This window comes from Parambassis ranga, chromosome 10 (genome assembly GCF_900634625.1).
Source record: "Parambassis ranga chromosome 10, fParRan2.1, whole genome shotgun sequence".
Lineage (NCBI taxonomy): Eukaryota > Metazoa > Chordata > Actinopteri > Ambassidae > Parambassis > Parambassis ranga.
The window spans coordinates 7,847,350-7,871,356 of NC_041031.1; the positions used below are offsets into that span (position 1 = coordinate 7,847,350).

At 41.3% G+C, this 24,007-nt stretch overlaps 1 protein-coding gene across 1 annotated transcript in view; it reads right to left on the minus strand.

Moving 5' to 3' along the window:
• gria1a (glutamate receptor, ionotropic, AMPA 1a) overlaps positions 1-5,977 on the minus strand; it is a 55,668-nt gene extending 49,691 nt beyond the window's left edge. The window contains exons 1-2 of the mRNA XM_028415519.1: positions 5,887-5,977; positions 5,585-5,719 (exon numbers count right to left, since the gene is read on the minus strand). Of these exons, the coding sequence (XP_028271320.1) occupies positions 5,585-5,719; positions 5,887-5,974 (223 nt within the window). The 5' untranslated portion in view covers positions 5,975-5,977. The remainder of the gene's footprint in view (positions 1-5,584; positions 5,720-5,886) is intronic.
• Between the last annotated feature and the right edge of the window lie 18,030 nt (positions 5,978-24,007).

A 24,007-nucleotide genomic window follows, 5' to 3' on the forward strand; every position in this document is an offset into this window, starting at 1 on the left:
ATTTTTCTTTTTACAAAGGAATACAAACACACAGAAACAATCTCATGCCCCCCCTCTGCACCACACTCTATCACTCTGCAGCTTGGGGAGCAGTTTTGGCTGATCTACATTGATTGCTATGGGCAATCCCTTTCCCAAGTGTTCTAGGGGAAAAAAGGAATCCAAGCTTTCTCATTCATCAAACCAGCACCTGGCAGACTGTAGCCCGGGAGAACTACTACCGTCACTTTCTTTTCTCCCCCCCCCTCCCTTGTTCTCTTTGTTTTCTCCTCAACAAATAACTGTCATGTCCCAAACAGTCAGGAGGGAGCGGTGATCTGCTATTCGTCTGCCTTTCTCAATAACATATTGAAAGCTCAGTAATCCCCCTGAACATGCATGCACTGTGGTCACAGCTGTACCGCCATGACTGACAAGTGGCTACATAATAAAATACACACCCAAGAGCAACACTGAACCCAGACACCAGAACTGAGTGTACGGCTTGACCACCCCTCCCCTAACCACCCGCGCACCCCCACCCTCCACTACCTAATGTTTTTACCCCAACTGAGACACTCTGTTCTGGGGTGTTGTTTGCCCCTGGAGGTGGAAAAGAGTGAACCACCAGAGGTGTATAGAAAGAAAAATAAGGAAGAAAAGGGAGATAGACTGATTTTGTTTTTAGTTTCTCCAGGCAGATCCTATAGAAAGCAGAGCATTTTTAAGCATTACAGTGCTCAAAAGACTCCGTTCCATTCTCTTTTTTCTGCCTGGGTTATTATTACATATTTATGCTTATAACTCCGCAGAGTGATAGCTTTGGATGTGCTGCATTGAATAATACATTAAATGCATCTGCTCAGGCTCTGTCTCTTGTCAGCTATTGTGTGTGTGTGTGTGTGTGTGTGTGTGTGTGTGTGTCACATGCTTGCACACGACTGTTTAGCAGTCAGTCCATGATACTACTACACTGATGGGGAAAGCTCGAACCAGGTAACTGCTGCTGCGGTCGCACACACGAGCAACCATGACAGGAAAAAAAGTTATCAGGATGACACCATTCATTAGGCTGCGCTGAACTGCATGGGGATAAAACTAACAAGAAAACATGTGTTTGACAAGTCTAACAGGGTTTTATATAGAACTGCGCTTGGTAACACTGGGGTCAGGATCTCCTAAGAGGCTTGCTGTGATTCACCAGAATTCACAAATGTAAAAATAACATAACTGTGTACCTCAGACAAAAATACCTGTGGTGCTCAAGGAAGAAAAAAAACAGACTGCATGCTTCTACAAACCAGTGAAGTATTATCCATGCCCATCCAGCCAACACCTGAGCCAAATTCTAAGACATTTCTTTCAGCCATCTTTGTGTGAATAAGCGACAACCCCAAAACTTTTCTGACCCATCTGTAATCCATATATAAATATATCACAAATGTGCCAATAGCCAAAGACAGCAGGTTGTCATGTTTTTTTTTGCAGTTTAACATTATTATACATTACGTTTTTCTCTTACTTACTCTATACTTACCTAGCGGTTTGGATTACTAAAGTTAATCTAATGGAAATCTCAGATGAACCACATGTCAAATGTCTCGAAGAAACTCAGGCAAAAGAAGAATTTTAGCCGTGTGAAGTCACCTAGTATTCTGTTTTTGAGGACAGGCTACTATTAGGACTACAAACTGCAGCATTCAGTATTTCTGTATTCTCTAAATCACTCCTGTTGCTTTGCAAAATGCAGGTTGACTGTATATTTTAAGGGCAAAATTGACACATCTTTCAATGTCAGCAGTAAAGCAATCCAATGGCACGTAAGTACAGTTATAGCTGCAGTGTTTATACACATCATTGACAGTGAAGCTCATTGATATTACAGTCTATATCCAAGAATGCCTGATGTGATTTACCACCACTGTTCGACCACCCCTGGACTTGACCTCTACCTGTACGCTCTCTTTGAGATAGACCAAGACACATCCTGTCGCCCAATAGTAATTCATATCTGTCCTCTAGGCAGACCCAGAGGGGGAAGCACATTCTACCTCCACCCCCTTACCTCTCCCATCTGTGCAATATTGATCCTCCGTGCAGCGCTCAGTTCATTGATCATCGCTGCCTCATAGATCCTCCTCCGGTCCTCTTAAACTGACCCTCGGAGACCTGAGGAAATACTGCTGCCTACATCACAGTGACAACACAAATCGTCTTTTCCATGAACACTAATTAGTCTTAATGAAAGGTTTATTATCAGAACAGCTGAACTTGACACAAAATCAAATGCCAGTTAGTGACTCGTAAAGCTAAATGTACATTTAATTTCAAATTCCACGATGTGAAATGCTACATTATGTTGCTATGTACAATATTCTGCACATTCAAAAATAACACTAAATCTCATCACACGTTAGAGATCAAAGAGGAAAGTGGAACATATATAGGCATGAGCCTGCAGGGGTTTTGACATGACGCTAGTGAATCACTGACGTCCGTATTATAAACCAAGTCAATAGCAGATTATGGTAATGTGATATCCAACTGAGGGGAACAGTGACTAATATCCTCCATGTACACACAGCATCCCCAGCAGTGGTTATTTTTAACCACTGGAAACATGTAAAAATGAACCAGTCCGGAAACTCACTATATACATAAGTATGATCCATTACTATGCAAAATCTACCTCGTCTTTCAGCATTAGACAGAAGAAAAGGAGCAATGCAAATCAGTCCCAGTAACCTTTCACACATTATGCAGAGAGTGTTGCCATCTTCATCCTGATGACTCCACAGGAGGGAAATAAAATGAATCACTTTGCCATTGAACATTCATTGTTTTATCTTCACCTCTTTTACCTTTGCCCTACTTCATCCAGCCTACCCCCCTACCCAAAGCATCCACCCCTTGTCTTCTGCTTTTGGTGCCATCAAATGTGTGTGTGTGTGTGAGTGTGTTTTGTGTATGTGTGTGTGGTGGGAGGGCTTGCTTCTGGAGGAAGTGGGTGGTCATAAGAGCCAGCTGATGAGTATCACCCTCATCCGGAGCTCCATTCATTGATGTGGACAAGGGTCCATTCACCCTGCTGCTTTTCACACTCGTGGACCCCCAGCACCCCCAGTTCCCACAGTCACGCACTTACAAAGGTGAGCTATCACACGCTTAAGACATCCTACATAGATGTCACAATGGGCAGCCAGATGCAGACACACTTACACACATACACACACACCTCCATATAGGCATACTGAATAGAAATCCAGGAATAGGCAGCTTTTTTTTATCTGACTCATTATAAATAAGCCCCGGAGCCTTTCTTTTTTCTTCCTCCTTACAGACATGTCTGTATAGCCTTCACCATCCAAATACTCTTTTAGAACAAGTGACACACAGCAGGAAGAGGTGTCATTTTCATTTTTGTCATCTCCTTCCTCTGTGAATCTTTCTGACACGCTTGTACCACAGCCCACCATCATACTCATGGACGGCAGTGATGTGCGTGACATGGGGTGGGGAGGGGGGGGGTGTCAAATTGGCACATGGAAGGCTGAGAAGGGTGACAAAAAATAATCAGTGGACATCATTTAGATCTGACAAGGACTAGATAAAGTTAAACCAGAGTGAAACGTTGCTGGTGATTCAGCTGGCTTCAAGCAGCTTCCTGAGAACTTTTAGATTGTTTTTGCATTTGTAAAAAACACACACAAGGTAAAAAAGACAATAAATAAATACCCATTTAAAGTCTACCGTAAACGCTGTTGTCTTTCCTCTGGCTACACACTGTTACAAATACATCATTGCACCCCCCCCCCCCCCTCCACCACCACAAACACCAGCACCACCACCTGCCTCCCTGCTCCTATAGGCTCCACGTTTGATCCACTTGCAAATCCCTTGCAAACGTTCACCAGCAGCCTGCCCCTCATATTAACATCACACTCCCTCCCTGAGCAGAGGACAGTCTCATTAATGAGGACATCTTGGGTGTGTTTACATTTCATTACACAGCTCTCCCTGGCCTAAATGGCTGCAGGGCTGGGTTTGGTGGGTAGACGTCAGATGGTTTTTTTTTTTAACAGGTCTTTGAATGTTTTCTGTAATAGCTTGTGTTGTATTTTTTAAAGACATCTCTAGCTGTACTTCATAAAGTGCGTGGTCTTACAGGCAGCAGTATAATCTGCACTGTAACGGTACATTTCCTTTTAACATTCAAGCACGAGCCAACAGTGAATGTCTATAAATCTGTGCTGTAGCACATAATACTTTATCTCCAGTCCAATTCTGGGCTCATAACTGAATCTCATATGAACAGCTACAACCACATTACATTCAAACTCTGAGTCAGGATGTCATTAAGCTTGTATTATGTGTCCCTGTAAAACTGCAGCACTTGTTTGTGTCACTGCCTGGAAACTGGACTAAAGTGTTTTTTTTTGTTTTAAAGTGTAAATCCAAAATCTGGGAGTGGGAAATCAAATGTCTGTCACTGTGACGATGTCACACACCTGGCAGAGACACACACAGCTGTCAAACAGTGTCTCCTGGAAGTGTGCGACATCACTGTTTAAGTGAGCCTGAGAGAGCCCCCCTGGCCAGGGGCAAATTCAGAAAATGGAGATGAGGACGGAAAAAAAAACATTTTTCAAAGACTAAAAAGCCCTAAAAATCTCATCAGGATACAAAGAAGGGATAAGTGCAGTGTTAACAAAGAAGAAACAATTTAGACTGACATTTCTTTTGTCAAGCTCAGCCTCAGAGAGCCATTGTTTGGCTGGCATAATGACACAAATTATCACCCACAGGAGAGTGGCATTCCAGCTGCTTAGACCTGGGACTCTGAATCCAGACTTTTAAACTTCAATAAATCTTGAATCCAACATGTGATTAAACTGTGTTCACAAATCCCCCCCCCCCTTCAAGAATGAATGGAGGATGCCCTCAGGTCTGTGTGTTGTAGCTACATACTAAGATCAGCAAGCTCAGGCTGAAGTCTCTAAAGTTCAAATATTTATTTTGCATGTCTTTATAAAGACTTAAAGGTGGGGAAGGTTTAATAGCTCTGTGTATTCTGACACAGGAATATAATCGGATTGTGCTCTGTGGCTCATTAGAAATGCATTTATTTCCTCTTCTTTGTTGGCATCACCTAAGAGCCCTGAGCTGCGCTCTTTGTTTTCTCCCTCGGTTCAAAGAATGGAAAAGGCGCACTGGGAGCTGAGGCTTCAGATTCTTACATGGCTGTAAACCCTGATGTTATATGACTGTAGGATTTTCCACCGCTGCTGCTGCTGCTGCCGCCGCTGCTGCTGCAGAGGTTGCTTTTTTTTTTAAATCCCCCTTTCTTGCTTCCCCGGAGCGCAAATCATGCTGCAATCATGCAGAGGAAAATAAGTCCTTCGCGGTCCCACGCAACAGTTAATAAGATAACCTGCAACACGCGAGTCGCTGCAGAGGGCCTATATGTGCTCCTATAGCCTGCACAGGCTTTTCTCCGTACCCTTGGAGTTCCATGCGCTCTTTGCAAAGTCGATCAACAGATTGAGAAGAATGGGAACAGGCTGCACGGAGACGCAGCAGCGACTATAATCACAGGAATACTTACAGGCATATGTCATGGAGAAGCTATTCCCCATTTTGACCATATCCACCTGCGGCACCAGTTTGGGGATGTCCTGGTGGTGAGACAGTGCGAACCGAAAAACCTCATATTCGTGCGATTCGGTTGGGAACAATCCTCCTGTTGAGCAGCAAAGAATCACGAGTTATTGTTGGACACACTGATCCCGAAGAAGAAACAAAGACCACACAACACAACACAACACACATAATAACAAAAAAAGGAGACAAAGTTGAATGAGAGGTTTTAGTGCTGAGACAAAAGAAGGTCTGACGCGTCATTCTCACCTATATTGATGTTACTTGGAAAACTTGAGCTTGAACCCAAGCACATCCCCAGTAAACTGGTGTAGAGGATGGTGAAGCTTCGCTGCATATTTCCTTTTGCATTGGCGAAGAGAAAAAGAGCCGAAATCCACGCATAGGTTTGTCCGTGTGAGAAGTTAAATCCCAACCCGCTTCTCCTCCACTCCTCTCGCCTCCCGTTACAGCAACATTTGCGCCGACATCGATTCAACAGCAAGACAATTATCGCAAATGGCGAGAGGAGGCACCTTTCTCTCTCCCCTCTCTCTGCTGATGCTCTCTTGTCCTTGGTTGCTGCTGTATGAGACGGAAAATGACTTCAGCATTAGGCGCACTGCAAAAAATGTGCCCGTCTGGAGAAACTGTTGAGTCTTAATGACATTATTTTTTTAAATTTCACCCCCTCCTGAAACAACAGCAGCCCTCCCTGAAATGCACCGATATTACTTAACTTGTGTCCTTATTTACAGAAAGACTTCCTCCTTATAAAAACATATTTAGAAACAAGTCACCAGAAAAAGGCTTAGATGACTGCAATACTCATAAATCGAATGCATATGGATAAACAGTCCGTCAAAAGGCTGCTTTGGACAGGAAACAAGCGACAACATCTCACCCTGGTGGAGGATGTCACCTTTAAAAAATAAAAAGGACATTTTTCACACTCTTTACTTTACTAATGAGCGGCGGATGGACACTTTTTGCAGTGTGCACCCTTAGAAGTCGAACAGAGTCCCAAAGAGACGCACACGTTTCTCTGCACTGCAAAAAGTGTCGCTGTCACCTCGATTTGTAACAAATCCTTCTTTTTTTTGTTCTTGTACATGTATATAGCCTACAGGAAAATGTATGATGTATGATAACACAAGTCTGGCATCCAGGTATAGGTGCCTTTTCCATCCCCAATGTATGCATTCAAACCGATCCTCAGATGGAAGCACTCCAGCCTTTAAAGTGCAGAGAAGAACACATCATACCAGACGTGTGAAATCCAGAACAGCTAAACTGACCCTCTGGTCAGGTTATGTTCTCAGATGTGTTTTTTTTTATCAAGAATGTCTGACTCATTCAATGTGATGTGTATTAATATTAAATAAAACACATAAGACACAACATTCACAATACTTTATCACAGACTCATGGTCAACTGAAAATGAATTCAAAAACGACACAGTTTAATGTAATGGTTTAGATGTTGCCAATAAACTGACACCTGAGTGTTACCCATGAGGCTGAGTTTGGTGTATTAAAGGTAGGGTAGGAGATTTCATTGTGATGCACTTTTTGTTAAATTAGTGTAACTTCTCTTTACAATCTGATAGCAACCGATTAGTTCGTCAGTTTTGCTTTAAAATGAAGAATATTAATCATCTGTGGAAGCTATAAAACGCTAAAAACATCAGCCAATCCTGCTAGGCGCCCCTGCGCGTATAGTTGGCTGGTTGTCACTCTCTTCCTGCTTTGCGCGCACCAGAGAGGTACGTGCATGATGGCCGAAGTCACAGACCACAGCTCGTCTTGAGGTAATGCCATGCGATTGGGAGGCGTGGCTTCAGGGTGAGCTCCGAGAGAAAGGGCCGTGTGTTTACTTTCAAAATCTGGCTGACTCTCACTCAGTTTTCAAAATCTCCTACCCTACCTTTAAAGTGCTTTTTTGTCTCGTCACTATTACTTGTCACTGTTCCAGGTGCTGTTTGGTTATGGAAAAGATCATAGTTTGAATTAAAGTAAGCACATGCTACAAGCTTCTCCACCATTTCCGAGGTTGACAGGGATATCTGGGGGGTGGGGGCTGGAGACTTTCTTTGCTATAGCTAGAGGTGAGAGGCGAGTTAAAGCCTGGACAGGTCACCATCGCAGGGCAACATACACAGACTCAGTATTATATAATAAATATCATAAATAGAGTCCACTGCTCTTTGTTTGCCACCTGAGAGTTGTGTTCACTGGGAGCTACATGCACACAGCTGTTTGAATTTTAAATGTTAAAGTCTGGAAAGTTTTGGAAGGGAGAAAACACATTTTGGAAACCGGGCTTAATATAGCCAGGATTTATTCTTTAATCTGTCCTGGTTTAAAATGAAATTTCTCAAATTCTGAATGAGAAATAGGACTTTTGCATTGTGTGCTCCACTCACCCTCTCACACAGCACAGCACTGGCAAGCAGCTGATAAGGGGGGGGGGGGGGGTTATGATTTAAACCATGTATTTACAGACAGCTACAGCCAATTATTTCTTGGAAAAGAGGTACATGCCCCCATGCTTTTGTATGCGCTGCAAAATGAAACAACATTTGTGATATACACATGAGATTGGTTGCGAAAACACACTATGTCCTGGTGCCTGTTTAGAAAATGAAGTGGTAAATCTAGTCTGTGATGCAATTTGGAATTACAAACTCATTTAAGGGTACTTTCTTAAGTTAAAATCACTTTCCTCACTTATTGTTCCCACAATATGGAAGCAGGCACTAACACAATTTTTGCCAGAAAATAAAATTTAAAAGATTAAAAGCTCAGGCTGAATTAGATTTTCAGTGTTTCCAACTGAGCAGAAACATTTCTTATATATATAAAAAAAGAAGAAATAAAAGAAGTGACTGACTGGGTCTGTGCTTTATGCACTTGAGAAACAGATGTGCAGGAAGTAAAAGGTTATCTAATTAATGAATGATGGATGTCCTATAGATACACAGAGAATGGTCCATTTTCTTTGGCTTTGTTCATAATGATGAAGGGTTACAATTTTGCAGGCTTTCATTACGATCCTTCAGGTTTTTCTCTCATCTTTTAGCATTTTTTTCTTTGTTTGCCTTTGATTTATGCATATTTTCCATCCTGTTTCATAGTGTTTATTTCAGTGTTTCCGTGTGCTTTGTGTGCATGTGTTTGCCAGCAGTGCCCCATGTGTAATGAGTGCCATGCATTCTTTTTTTATAATCCTGATGAATGCAAACACATCTTAGAATAGCATTAGTAACGAAAGCTAAATATTCTACGGTGCTAAGTAGAGGAATAACAATCACGAATGCAGCCGCTTGTGGTTCTAGGTTAAAAATATCATCATCAACCTCACATAGACTCTATGTAATAGAAAGAGGGGAATACACTGGATTTTTGTTCCTAAAGATGTCTTCATCATAGATCATAGTGTCAGTGTCTGTCTGGGGGTTTTTAATAGAAGTCTATGTGAGGAGTATAATGAGGCTAATCTGTCAAAATCTGCTGGCACCACTCTAGTTTGAGTGTAAAAGGGGGGGAAAGGAAAAAAAAAGTCTCATGTAATCCCATAATTGAGCTACTGCACGTGTGCTGTCAAGTATTAATGCACGTCACACTGCTCGAGGCACAACTATAACAAGTATTGTTGCAGAGGTGTCAAGGGTACAACACATGTCAAAATAGGCCGTAGAGTAAATGAGAATTAAATTCAACTGGCCAAATAGTGCAGGGAGCACAGACACTATTGTCAGAGGAGACGAAAAGTATGCAGCTACTTCCTGCTTACAAGCAAAATATGCAACCAAGTAGTAACAAATAGCAAGCAAAGCTAAGATGTAAACAGCATCTAGAAAGTTGAAAGTTATTCTGCTGTGAAAAAAATTCATCTAAATGTTTTAAGATAAAGATGCAGCAAAAATATCCAAGAAAACACAAACTGTACAAACTTGACCTGCAATAGAGGAACCCCCATTGGCTCTACAAAAAAGAACTTTAAGACCAGGCTGTCGAGAATGAAGAGAGCTGTCTGACCACGTGTTTGGTTCAAACCAAAGACACGTGTTCAGTAGAAAAACCTTATACCAGCTGTGGCTTATGCTGATGGAAATGTTAGGATTTGGGACTATTTTGCTGCCTCGGGCCTGGGCAGCTGCCAGTTAGCGATTCAGATGTGAATTCCCCATAATATCAAAGAGTACTTGAAGATAATGTCAAGCCATCTGTCTGAAAGTTGAACTGGAAGTGGACTTTTCAATGGAATGGCACAAATGGCATGGGGGTTTATGGATTGACTCAGTCATAGCCCAAATTTGAATCTCAGAAAATCTTTGGAAGGATTTGAAACAGGCAGATTGTGGAAGAAATCCTTCAAAACGTCTGAATGAGAATTCAACTTCAGATGCCACAGATGTACAGTAATATTATGAACATGTCCTTGTGATGTTCTTCATGTATGCCAGTGTTAACTGTGTGTCAGCTGTTTCTGTGTGCTTATTTTTTCACTTCTTCATGTATAATTCATTTGGATGGAATATTTTACTGTGTTGTTTGTTTTAATCTGTTCTACAATTTCCTTCCAAAATGATGTAAAAGCTTCTAGTAGTAGTAGTTTTTTTTTCTGTACTTTGTTAAAAGCAGCTGTAGCCGGATGTTGAGGCACAAACACATGCCTGCTTTGTTGTGTGATACCAGTAAAGTTAGTTACTGCAAATGTCAAACAAACTTTAGTATTGGTATTTGTTATAATATTTTTCCAATCCCACAACATTTTCAGTCTATTTGAGAACAATGCACTGTACCAAACAAACAAACCAGACAAATTGAGCATGCTGTTGTTTCCCTCCAAAACAAAGGAAGACACAAGAAGACACAATTCATAAAGTGTGAAAATTGTCCCCTCTCTCTCAATATGATGGAGCGGCCGAACAGCAATGATTGGTTTTCATGTCACCCACAGAACAAAGTAATGGATTCTGATGGTTTTGGCTTGTTACTCGCTTTATCTGCAGACTTGATCACAGCACTCTGTCGACTGACTGACAGGGGAGTGGAAGTACACCAGCTCTGGACAAATGCCTGGCATTAGCACAGAATCGATAGGAAGCAGACCAGCCTGGACTCAGTGCATGGCTGATTTCTGCTCTGTACCTTAATTAGGATGAGTTATTGACGTGTAGCCTAATTAGTTGCCCCCATAATTGATTTAGCAGGTCTGCCGAAGAGGAAGCGTGCCTTTTAGAAGTTGGGGAAGATTGGAAAAATTATTAGGACTTCAAAAGTTGCGTGAGAGTTCACATTCCACGTGTATTTAACAGCATCATTAAATCCTACTATGTACTGGTATGTCACATTTGTTAGAAGCCAGTATTATTTATTTCTATATAGTTGTGTTTTGTGTAAAATTATCCTTAAAAGTGTGATATATAACAGTTGAATTTATAAAGAAGCAGATGTGACATCCACATACTTTTTTTGGCACTTTTCAAATTTCATACTTAACTTAATTTTTATTAAAGGACGAATACATTAAAGACAATATATTAATTGTGCACCGATGCTTTTTCCTGTTGTATCAACAGTGTAATGAACTAAATGTTCAGCTAAAGATACACAATGGGAAAACAGCAGTTCTCTTTATCTGAGGGCAGTTTTCACTCATCAGATTATGCAAAGGAATGCAGATGGCCGCACTTAATATTTGTAGCATTCAGCCTCATATTCCCAGAGAGGCTGTTTATGCACAAAGTACACAGCCAGTCAGATAATGCCAATTATCAAACAGGCATAGAGTGCAAAGAGAAAAACATTAACTGGAGTGAGGAATAAACATTCTCTCCTGTCTTTCCTCTTATTGTGATTCAGGTGTTCTCTCTCTCTCTCTCTCTCTCTCTTTAGTTCAGTCTCTAGCTCCCTCGCTCTCATATGCTACCTGCATAATTGCCTTTCCCCTCCACTGGCCGCAGGGGAAGTGGAGCTCTCACAACGTTACCGTGGTAATACTGATTGATGGAGTCGATACTCGTGTGGTTCCAGAACATCGAGCATCGCCGCACACAGACATGGCAAATTTTGGGGAACAAATTATAATAGCCTGCATCATGATTAATCCCCTCTGGGGAAATGGAAATATTGTGAATACCTATGAACTGGTGGAGGACATAGAGCTTCACAATAGGACCAGACTCTGGAGGCTTTTGTGTCCATTGTCTAGCTGTACAGACACAAAGAGGGATGACGGAGAGGAAATTCCTAACGCTGCCTAACAAAGCGTGAAAGGGAAGTAAATCATTAATCAGGCAAATTTTAAAATGTAGATTTTTTGTGACATAGTTAGATGTTAGGCTGTCTTCATGTCCTTAGAAATGATATTTCACTCTTCTCGGTCTGATTGATAGGAACTCACTGTGAGCTGTGAGGAGGTGGAGGATGGTTGTTATCACAGTCATGGCAGTAACTCAGCGTAAAGATGGTGTCAGTGTTAAAACCCAAGAATCTGTAACATATCAGTTTATGGCTTGTTCATTTACAGTCATTATGGCTGACGAGCCTGATGTTTATCATGTTTAATGTGCATTAAAACAAGCTACAGAAACCAGAACATGCTCATTTAGTAATTATACCTATTTACTTACCTATAAAAACATAATTAAGAAAAAACTTGTTAAAGCATATGCAGACAGTATTTTACAATATTTAATAATAATATTATAGGACTTAGTCACTTAGCAGTAAATTAAACACTACATACATTTGTTTACCTTGTAACTTTAGCTGAAGTAAAGCACCACCTCTTCAGGACAAACAAACCCTGCCTCCATCACACTGAAACTAGTCAAATGAAGTTACACTTTGTACATAATATGTTCACACACTGACAAGACAATTAAATGTGACATCTTGGTCAGTAAACAAATGAAACAGTTTCACTAATGACACAGAATGAGCAAATGACACAGAAATGCATTATACATTTTACTCTCTCAACAACCAAACAAGCAATATGCACTCAAAAGCACATGATGCATGATGGCATGTGTACATTTCAGGTAAATGTGCTGAATTGATAGGCTACCTGTCTGCATATCTAGTTTAGAAAATCAAGTCATTCTCACTCAGCCTATGCTAACAAGCATTTAGGATCAAACAAAACAAATTAGCGTTCCGCGCAGCTAACAGGGTCAGCCTGAATGAGATCAGCCACACTTACAGGCACGGTCAACGCATAATAAATGATTATCAGGACCTCCAGCTGCCAATCTCACAGTCCACTGTTTACTAGTGAACCACATTCATTCCAACCGCTCGGACTGAAATGATTTACTGCACACAGTAATTGTATTCTGAGGCGGAATAAAAATATAGTGTTTTTTTAGACAGTGGACTATTATTACGAACAACCATCAGTGGGCAGAGAGTGAAGAAGTAGGAAGCATTCACTCAGGCCTTGAACATTTTCATTAAAGCTGAAAAGGAAAAATTTGGATGCAATGTAATTAATGTTCTAATCATGAAATCCCTAAGAAACCGTTGAGGCTGGTTTGAATAACCATTTTCTTCCACACACAGACACACACACAGGGTTCAATATCATGGCTCATGTGTTTCAGTATACATTACAGGCAATAGAGTAGGCAGCTCCTTCCCATGAAAGCAATCATGCATCACATATTTGCCCAGGGAAATCAGTGCTAGTCCAATCAATTTGGACATTTGTGTGAGTGTATGTATGTATGTGTGTGTGTGTGTGTGTGTGTGTGTGTGTGTGTGTGCATTTATGTTGGCAACGCACACCTTCACTGCTACAGCTGCACAAGGTGCTATGAGCTCCATAAATCAGCAGCTGTAATGATCTCAATCTCTGCCTGATGCAGTCTGACCGACTGAAAGTGGGAGAAAGAAGCAGAGGTGGAAAGGTCACCTGAGAGGTCACGGCCAAGACACAAAAAGTAAATGAATGTGGTAAATAAAAGCCATGGTATTTCAGAAAATCTAAACACTCTCCAAACATTCCCATAAAAAACCCCAAAAATCTCCAGTGCAGAGATCGAACACCTCATCTCTCCCCGAAACGCGACTCCTAGTCAAACCATACGGAGAGAAAAAAAAAATCACACCTGCTGGTCCCCTGTTAAACACCAAAGCCTCTCTTTAGAAGCGTACATCACTCTGCTTTGATCATATGGCAGAACTGTTGACAGCAGCACTCAAACAGCATTCTCTCCCTCAGGTGTCCTGCAGTTTTGATGGAGAGTTATGATTCAGTGACGAGCCTGTTAGATAGTGGTCTGCTGTAGGGCTGCTTGAGATGAGAAAACCAAACAAGTGTGAGTAATACAGGTAAACATGCCCACCGTTACTGGGTCAGCAAACCAGGTCACTCTTACACACACATACACACACATACAAACAAGCTGGGATGTGCTTGCTGAATACATGTAGCTCACCTTTGTTTAAGAACTGTAACAGCTCAACAAACTGCACCTTAAAATCTAAATGTATCAGTGTGGTAAAGCTTTTCATGTGTAAGTGGGTGGCTTAACTTTCAACAGACTGTGCAGTATGTCTCCATATTCACTGTAAATAAAGACTGTAAAAAATAGCAGCTTTTTAGTGCAATGTGTGGAACAGGGTGATTACATTTGTAGCAAATTTTTCTAAAATATACTATATAATTACTTAGGCCAATTTTATGTAAGAAAACATACATAATTATATGACATGTATAAAGATTAATGACTAACTAATGACTTTACACTAAATAAAATCTTTGATTATGTACATATTGATTCACTTGTGTATTTATTAACCAGCAAATTACTAGAAAATAGCTAAATTGAGTGCTCGACTGGCTGCTGGCATATACCCTATGGTTAAAACTTCACTGAAACCAATTAAGCTCACCCATGAGGTGATGAGTTCAGAATATTGATGTGCCACTGTAGCAGAAGCAGCAGCAGCGGGAGCTTTTTTGTAACAAGGGCCGAAATGTAGCTCAATCCTCATAAAGTCACAAGAAAAGGCTCTGCAAAGGTTTGTGAAGGTCACAGCACATTCTGACCATGGAAATCAATTTCCTTTTGAGCTAAAATGTCCCTTGTGTTTTATTGACCCATTTCTTTCAAGTTGCCAACCCCATTCTCTGGTCACTCCAAGTGTCTTGGTGCCAAAAATGGGCCACTGAAGGAGGTGGAGCAGTGTGTGGCCCACACATCCATACCTGCTTTCTTTTGATGTCAGTGTAAATTTTGAATGTGCACATTTACAGTGTGAGATGCATGCTTGAGTGTGTGCCTTTTGTGTGCGAATGCTAGTGTGTGTATGCGTGGTTCAGGCTGCAGAATTTGTGCCTTGCTTTGAAGGACAGGGAAGGAGGAAGGGGAAGCCAATCTGTTCCTGTGCAGATTAACTCTCTCATTCCAGACATCTCTTTTCACCAAAACACCCACTATCTCCAGCGTCTACCTCCTCCTCCTCCCTCCATCCTTCATCACTCTCTCCACTTCCTTCCTTATTGCCTCAGTATACTGTCCGTCCCTCTGTGACTCTCTGTCAATCAAGCTAACTGCATGGGCTGCTGAATTTGTGTGGGAGAGTGATGAATCTGTGGAGCTGAATGAAGCTGTGGAGGCGGCGTAGAGAGCTGTCCCCGTTATGAGTGTAGCCTCATAGCCTCGGATTTCAAAGTTTCTTTTATTTAAGAAGGGGCGGTGTGAGGGACACGCTGAGGGGACAGGAAAAACATGGGGTGCTTTTGGCCTTAGTAGCTGGGAGAAAAGGTGTCCACTTCTCACTTTATTCACTGAGTCCATGTGAATGGGTGAGACAAACATTCACTCTTGTCTAATTAGCTAAGCTTCCAGCCTCTTCCTGTCTTCTCTGCGTGTAACGTGAGAGAGAGAGTGATGATGCAAAACAGACAAGAGAACGAGGACATGTGAAAGAACACACACCTTTGTGACACTGAACAGCTCCTCCTCTTCCTAAGCCAGGCCAGAGTAAGAGAGGCAGAAAACCCTGTAGGGTTCTGCTACTTCTCGTACATTTTTTAAGTTTTAAGTCTGTCCTATTGAATTTTGTGCAAACGGCACTAAAACAGGAGGAGATGTGAAGACAGTGGAGGCTTAGACAGGTTTGTAGGGTGGGGGGTGTTGTAGACAGTGCAATATGCATGGGGTGGCTGTGTGGGGCTGTATGAGGGGAGTCGAGAATAGGTGCTGCGAAACAGCGAGGGTGCTAGCACTCTGCATGCTTTCATTAGCACTTTAAATGCTAATGAATAAGTTCATAGCTTTGAAGATGCAGCTATGTTAAATATGCATGGCTTCTCCAACACAGTACACGGAGTGGGGAGAAAAGGGGTAGATGAGAAAGAGAATGAGAGATACAGTAAAAATGGAACAGTGTGATAGGAGGGGGAAGTCTGTATCCCTCCTCTTTTCACAGTCTCTCCATCCTTTCCTATCTCCTCCGCCTCTATCATCATCATTTCCTCTCTAATGGGACGCAATTCCTTTAAGGCCATGTGTAAACCACACCATCATCATGAAAATCATTTAAGAAAACTGATGAGATGTGAATCGCTGCCTTAATTGTTGCAAATAAGAGTTAGTGTGACTTTTCATAGCATTCTTGTCTGCCCTCCTCCCTGCAGGGACAGATGTAGAGTCAGTCATTAGTGTTAAGTCAAAAGACATTAAGCCAAGCAGCTTGTGGTGCAGTAATGACCCAGCAGTTTGAAGCAACGACAACAGCTACTACAGACAAATCTCAGCAGTGAACAGTTTCACTTTCTCTTCCTCCCTGTAGAACAGGAAAGCAGTACACACACAGTTGCATGCATAAGCACAAGCGGCTAATGCCTTAAAAATATACATGAACATTAGGAATATCTGCACGTTTGAGGCCTCTCATTTTAGTTTTTACCGTAATGTTTGAACCTGTAACACAAATTTGATAAATGCATGTATAATGCCAGTTAATTGACCATTACAGTATGCTGGTCGTTAACAGGTTAATGGCTTCCATTAATACCTCTGCAAAAGTGACAGAGGGGGGCGGAAGGGGTTCTTCAATTTGATTTCCAATTAATATGTATGAGTGGACCTGTGTGAGAGAGATGATATGAAGACACATTATAGGAGCTGAGTGGAGGTGACAAAGCTATCTGATGACTTGGCTTAAAGAGGAAGTGACTGTACTATTAATGTTTTCAGCAGTTGATATAAAAGAAAAAGGACAAAAAGTGCGTTTGCTTGTTTAGAATCTTTCAACAACAAGGTCCTTAGATTGAGGCGTTAATAGTCTATAATATATATTCTAGCACCTACATTTCCAGTTCAGTCATTGCACAGATGAAAATGAAAACTAAACTGATACAGTCTGTGTCAGGAAGGAATACACAAAAGAAGTTGTGTGTGTTTGTGACTAAGTGCAAAGACAGTAAATGGTGCCTGATTAAACTAGCTTGATTTAGGACTGCACTATTTAATGCATAACCCAGCAAACACCTGCAACACACATACCGACTGTGCTACACCTGAAACAAGCACCCGCTGTATGCGGTTAAATGCTAAATCCTACAAGCTCACAGACTTTTGTATGTTCCCATGGGAAATTCTACATTCAGTGAGGTGTGCACCACCTACTGTGCGTGCTGTATTTGATAAACTTTGAAGAGAAGACTAGCCCAGAGAGGCTGAATGGCCGGGTTGAGCTAAACAAAGTAAAACAGATTAGAGCATTTTTTTTAAAAACATAATGCAAAAGTTCATGGGAAAGTTTCATCTAACCTGCGTGTCCTTTAAACTTCATTGGTAACACTGGTATACACGAGTGATGGTGGTGGGGAAAATTAAACTTTGTGTTGCTTACCACCAGTGCTGAAAAAAAAACAGCTGTGAGATCAATATTTCTGCTTCATCTTTGTCTAATTAGAGTTGTTCAATACTTCTAGAGTGCTTGTATGAGACCATAATCAGTTGATTGTATTGATATGTAAACCTGATGTGTCATCTGGATAAGTAGCAGTTGTTGTTCTTTTTATATGTTTTTGCCAGAAGGAGTTTGAAAATGTTAAGCTCCAAAAATGGAGCCCTGGGGAACCCCACATGTCATTATTGTGTGCTCAGATGTGTAATTATCAGTTGACACAAAACACTTCCTGTCCTTCATGGAGACACGCTGACAGATCAGTCTCTCCCACTTTTCTAGACTGTCAAGGAATAAAAGGAAGGGAAGTGGAAGAATAGATAGGAATGAGTCCGAAAACAGATTTTAGAGCTGGATAGGTGACGGCTGAAATATGCAAAACATGCAAACTAGAGAATTCTGAGAAGCTGGATACAAAGTTTAGTGGGTTTTGCATAAACAGCCAGTGGGTCCAAAATAATAGTCTACATTTCAGCATATGCAATATGTCATTTAGTTGGAGGAATTCTTTGATGTCAAAAATGCACCACTTACTGTAACATTATATGTAAATGATAACAATGCTGGAGTATCTCCTTTTTTATCCCTCTGCATTGATATGGATGTTAATGGCCAGCTATTTGTCTACTCACAGTTGACAGCATTAAAGCACATTACTGCTCTATCTCTACCACTGCTCTCTGTGTTATGAATTATGCTGTTTAAATGGGTTCCCTCCTTTAGAAGAGCTCTGGGCAGGGTCTGTGGAGAGGCATCTAATGGCAGCTAAATGAATTCATGCCCAGATAAGGCGTAGGCTGCAAACACAGCAAAGCAACAACAGCTGTCAGAGATAGAGAGAAACAGAAAGAGAGGGAGAGAGGCAGAGCAGGGAAACATAAGAGGAGAGAGCAAAAAGGGACCAGAGATGGAGAGAGCTACAAAGATGTAAAAACAAATGGAGTGTGTGAGCAGAAAATGAGGAAAAAAAATCGGTGCTGTGCTTTCCAGGCTCTCAACAAGTGAGGAGGTGTGTGGGAGAGAGCAGAACAGAGAGTGACATTAGTTGTGAGAAAATCTGATTGCTACAGCAGCCATTATTTTTCCAAGTCAAGAGACAAAAGCAAATAAAGAAAGGGGGGGCATTGATTGAGTGTATCAGAAGGTAGGTGTTGTCATTGTTGTCATCAGGTCATTAATATTCCAGTTTTTTTAAAGACAAAAAAAAATCAATTTCGGCATGCTATCCATTCACCTGTAACTCTGGTGCCTATTAGGAAGAAGGAGGAGAGCCAGGCAAAAATAGAGATGAAATCCATTCATTTCTTCCTGGAAAGATGTGTACTTTCCTAAACTACGGCGGACATGGAGTCTTGCTTTAGCCCAATGAAAGCAGAGACATGCTGAAGGGGAGAGAAAGGGAGGCAGAACATGTACCAACAAATGAGGAAGGGAGGGGGTGGTAGCACAGAGGTGGAAAGAAGGGGAGGGAAGCATTTATGTATGATGGATGAGAGGTGGAGAGGGTTGCAGACTGTCAGATGTTCCCTTTATCTCTCTTATGCGTTTTTGATACGCAGAGTGAGGGAAGGTTGGAGGGTGGGAGGGCTGAGGAGTGAAGATGGAAGGTGGCAATGGAAGAGATTGTTTGGGTGGGGGTGGTGGTGGTGGGGGATGCTATCACATGCATTAAGTGGCAGAATGTTGCCAGCACCTCTGCTCATCTTTAATGAGGCCAGGAGGAACATTATGCAGATGAGCCTTAATGGAGCATGGACTTACAGCCCCAAATGCAGGGTCACCGATCACTACATCCCCTTCTTCCTTCCTGTGTCCTTGCCTTCCCCTTCTTTTTTTTTTTTTAATTTTCCCCTTACTTCCTGTAACACATCCTCATGTATGCCTCTCCAGCCAATCCTCCTCATCCCATTCTCCTTTTTAAAAAGCCAGACTGTGTCATCGATCTCCACTTCAGACATGCTGGCTGATCAAAAGATAAATAGGGCCCTCATGATGTAAAGATGAGATTCATTGCAGGAAGCATGCTTTAAACTAGCATCTGGTGAAGAGAGAAGGAAGAGAGATAGAGGAATCCCAAGCAATGAAGGGGGGGTGGGGGGGTGACAGACAGGGGTGCGAAGAATTCGGCACATCTCAGATGGAATTTTCGAGGGCCATTCCTGAATGATGGCTCATCAAGCTTCATTCTGTGCTTCATATCTAATTGCTTTTAGATCCGTTTCTATGGAAACTGCAGTTCTCTTGCTAAAGGGGGGGTGTTTCATCACCTTTTCTTTTGGGGGTTGGTGCCACCATTACATGTATGGTGGATGAACACTCTACGCTACAGAGAGATAAGCTCACAGGGCCTCAGAGGACAAGCATCAGAAGATATGTGAGCAGAGAGTGGGATAAAAGGAATGCATTTCATATAACATGGAAATATTGAATACATAACTCGCTGTCACATGAGACAATGGGAAAGAGAGAAAAAGGTTAGAATGAATATGCATTGACTAGCATGTGCACAAACACACTGCACATGCAGAGTGTAATATGAACGCACACTGGCAATTCCCTGTTTATGACAAAAACATGACTTCTTATCCAGCTGCTGGTAAACAGCACAATAACAATTGTAGAAATCTTTCATTGGTCATATCCTGGAGCCACAAAATAACACTAATGGTGCAATAAAACTGTTTTGCCTCCTCGTTGTGTGTTTGGTGATAGTACTCATAAGGTGTTACTAGAGAATTGGTAAGAGCAGATGTTATTGATTTCTGGGACACTGCCTCTCTGCAAGATCATCTTTAATGTTTTCTTTCATTCGCCTACCACCACCAACAATTTTATGAAATACAGACACCACCTTCCCATATTTGCACAAATACATATACATATACAGTTCACCTTGTTCATCTAGTGACAAATTCATATAGAGTAATGTAGGTTTAATAACAACATTCCTCCAAAGGCCCTGAAGCATTTTTTTTGTTCAAATTAATATGAGTAGTCGAGTGTAAAATGCCACAGTAGAAGCAATTTATAGTTGCATATACCGCTCAGATTCATTAGGTATGTTTACTGTATTTCTATAAAATAGTATAACATTGTGTTAACCGTGATGTGATGGACACAACTTCTCTACTTAGTTTCTCAGAGGAGGTGAAGAGGATCCTTGGTGGTTTTTGGGTAAACAGTGATTGTATCTGTATCCTGTCTTTGCAGTGCTAATGGCTTTAGATTCCCTCCCTATGAATTATGCATGGCTCTCTAAATCATCTGTTGTTAACAGAGAGTAATGAGGCTGATACTTAGCTGGATTAAGATCTCCTTAATGGGAGTCGTCACTATTTTTTTTTGCTGCCTTAGTTTATTCTGTCAACCACTAAAAAATGCTAGTTAAATTCAGGGGAAATAAAACAACCTGACGGTGTTCAGTGAGATGCTAAACTCTGCATTTGCAAGGAAAAGCTGTTGATAAACTCTGTCTTCCCCCCATAGAGAGAGCCATTGGCCCTTGCCTACACAGGCAGCATCAAAGAAGCAGAAGGCAATCCCTTGTTGCTCCTGCCCTCCACCGCCTTGGCCACTGAAGCCTGAGAGAGGGTCATTGGTCACTGTACAGGAACGCTTCAATTCCAGTGCTTTCAGCATCCAAGACGCTGATCTTTTTTTTTTTTTTTTTAGACAAAAGAAAAATTCCTGGCCCCAATTTTAAAGTCTGAACTGCATGGAGTATTCAAGCTGGATGAATGAACAGGGCTCTGCAGATATAAATTGACACAGTTGGGACATTGTAGGCTCCAGTCGCCTAGCACCTCCTCTATCATCATATCACAGTGACAGGTTGTTCTATGGTTGCACATTGATGGTCAGAAGGGATGGTTTTGTAGGTTAGGACAAGTGAGAACTGAGTATGTTCCTCATGATCATATCCTCCATTAACCAGCGATGACACTGGCTACTAGGGCAATCAACTGGGAATCACATGATGGACAAGGAACTCTCTGATAAGAAAAGCTGGGTCAGCTGTTTGCTAAATGAATCCATGCCCTTTATCAGCTATTAATTAGCCTATAGTTAGTAATTTAAAAATGCATGTTTTTGTAAAAGGAGAAGCCACTCATGTTTCTGAAAATCAGAAATATCCGTTAAATTTTTGCTCAAACACAGCTCTTAAGTGAAGTGTTTGTCCAATCAGATGTAGAGTTGGTGTAGCCTGTATGATTTTTTGTTGGTCTGCCAATCTGGTCTGCCAGATTGACAATCTCAACCTCAGGTGCTAAAAAAAACAAAAACAAAACATGCACAAAAACTATGGGCCGTACCGTAAGTGGTTGGCCTTCTCTTCTTCTGTCTAGCAGTTTTTAATGTTGTGGGTGCCACTCTAAACCCTAACATGTCCTACTAACCTTCTTCCTTTTTATATTTATACATTCCTGTATCTTTTTATTCCCTCCTTTCACTAAATGTCAGTCAGTTGCTTCGATAAGCTGATGTTTAAATTCCCCAAGCCTCTCATCACGCCTCATTGCTTTATCAAGGTCAAGAGAGCGCTTTGCAACACTTACAGCACTTTATCAGAATAATATCCAAGTGCGGAGGAAGGCAGGGAAACAAGCCTGTGGGCTAGAATTCACTGGCAAAGCTCATTAAGCCCTGTGCTGTTTTTGATGACAGGCCATGAGTAAATTTAACGTTGCTTGTACTGAAGCTCGTACCACACAGACCTGATGATCATTAGAGTCTAATCTTCAGCTCCTAATCCTCCCAGTTCTAAAGTGGACTAGCCTCGCTAGCTAACCTTGTGGCCATGCCTGCTTCAGAGCAAATCCTCATCCTTGACTTGACTTCTACAAGAGCGTCTCCCAAGGCTTAGCATTGCCTTGGACTTAGACATCAAAAGCAACATTCTTCTGTGCTCCTTACTGAAGAGAAAAATCCATTCAAATGCACACAAATACCAAGTGCGTGGTGCGACACCCAAATTATTTTACAGCTGTATTCACCACTTCCCTGTTGCAGCCATTGAACCGAGCGTGAAACAGTTAATAGTAGCCATGGCTGTAATTGCTGGTTTTACAGAGCCAGTCAAGAGGGCGGTTAATATAATGGAAATTAAAAACAAAACCGTTTCTTTGATGTCTGTCTTCTAAGCTTGACAACAGGGAGTGAAGGTTAAAACCCAATGAATGTAGTCTTTTACAAGAGGCTCTTAAAAAATCAAATATAACACCAATCAGAACATAAAGGATAAACAGCTCATTACATTTTAAAAAGCTGCACAGCATTTGAAGAAACAGAAGCCAAGGGTGTTTGTTCAGCTGAAGGTCAGATTGTAAGGTTGAGGAAATTTTACTGGAGTGGTTTCACTTGATTAACATGCATAACTTTCACATTATTGGCATCAGTTAATTGCTCTCATGCACGCTGGTTAATAATTAATTTACTGTATTTCTCCATCTCTCTCCTCCCAAAAAGTAGCCTTAGGGTTGTCGACATCAGCAGCAAAGCCGAGCACTAATATGACCCAAGCGTGGTGAGTCTGCAGAGGATTCATGTCTGTAAAGTGTGAGGGCTGAGTCAGTTCAAATTGCCTGCTACAGGTCACTGGGTCTGGAAATTGGAAGCATGACTGACAGTTACACAACACCATGACAGGAAATAAAAGAAGGAAACACTGCACACAGTGTGTTTAGCAGATTCATTTAAGGAGAAAAGAGTGAGAGGCTGAAAGGCTCGTACACACAAGAAAACAGCGCTTGTTGGAGGTAACTTAGCAGAAAATGCAACGCTGTCGCTGAAAATGAGGAAGTAGCTCATACACAGGGTTACTTCTAAAATGTATTTCACAACAGCTCACTGAATAAATGCCTTTCAAAGTATGAGAGGTAATTTTAAAATGAAGTTAGGTTTAAAAAAAGTAATCCCTTTATGTAAGTAATTGGCTTCCTTATCCTCCTGTTTTAATAAATTGCACTGTAGCTACACACAGTAACTAAACACAGAACTTTGTTATTTATTCTCTCATTATCCAATACTGTATATCATTTTGTATAATTTCTGCAAATATGTTTGTTTACCATAAAGGTTTATCGACTCACTTTGATGTTGATGTAACCAGAATAAGCTAAAAGCCTTTGCATGTTATTCCTACCATCCCACTAAAGGTTATTTTGAGCAGCCACTTTTGATGCAGGCTCTGGTCAGTCAGCAATACTGCACTGCAGTGATATTATAGTTTTTTATTTAGTGACACAGTGCAGGCATCCTGGATTTTATAAGGTTGTAAAAGCAAACTTCCACACATAGTATGTCATAAATATGGTCAGTACTGTAAAAAGTAAAAATCCTTTTTACCAGGAGGCTAACTGGACAGTAGATATGATCTTCATATTGTTTATGTAATGTATTGGTGGTTTGACATGTAATTAAACATAATAATTTGATGACAGCAGGAGTCACATAA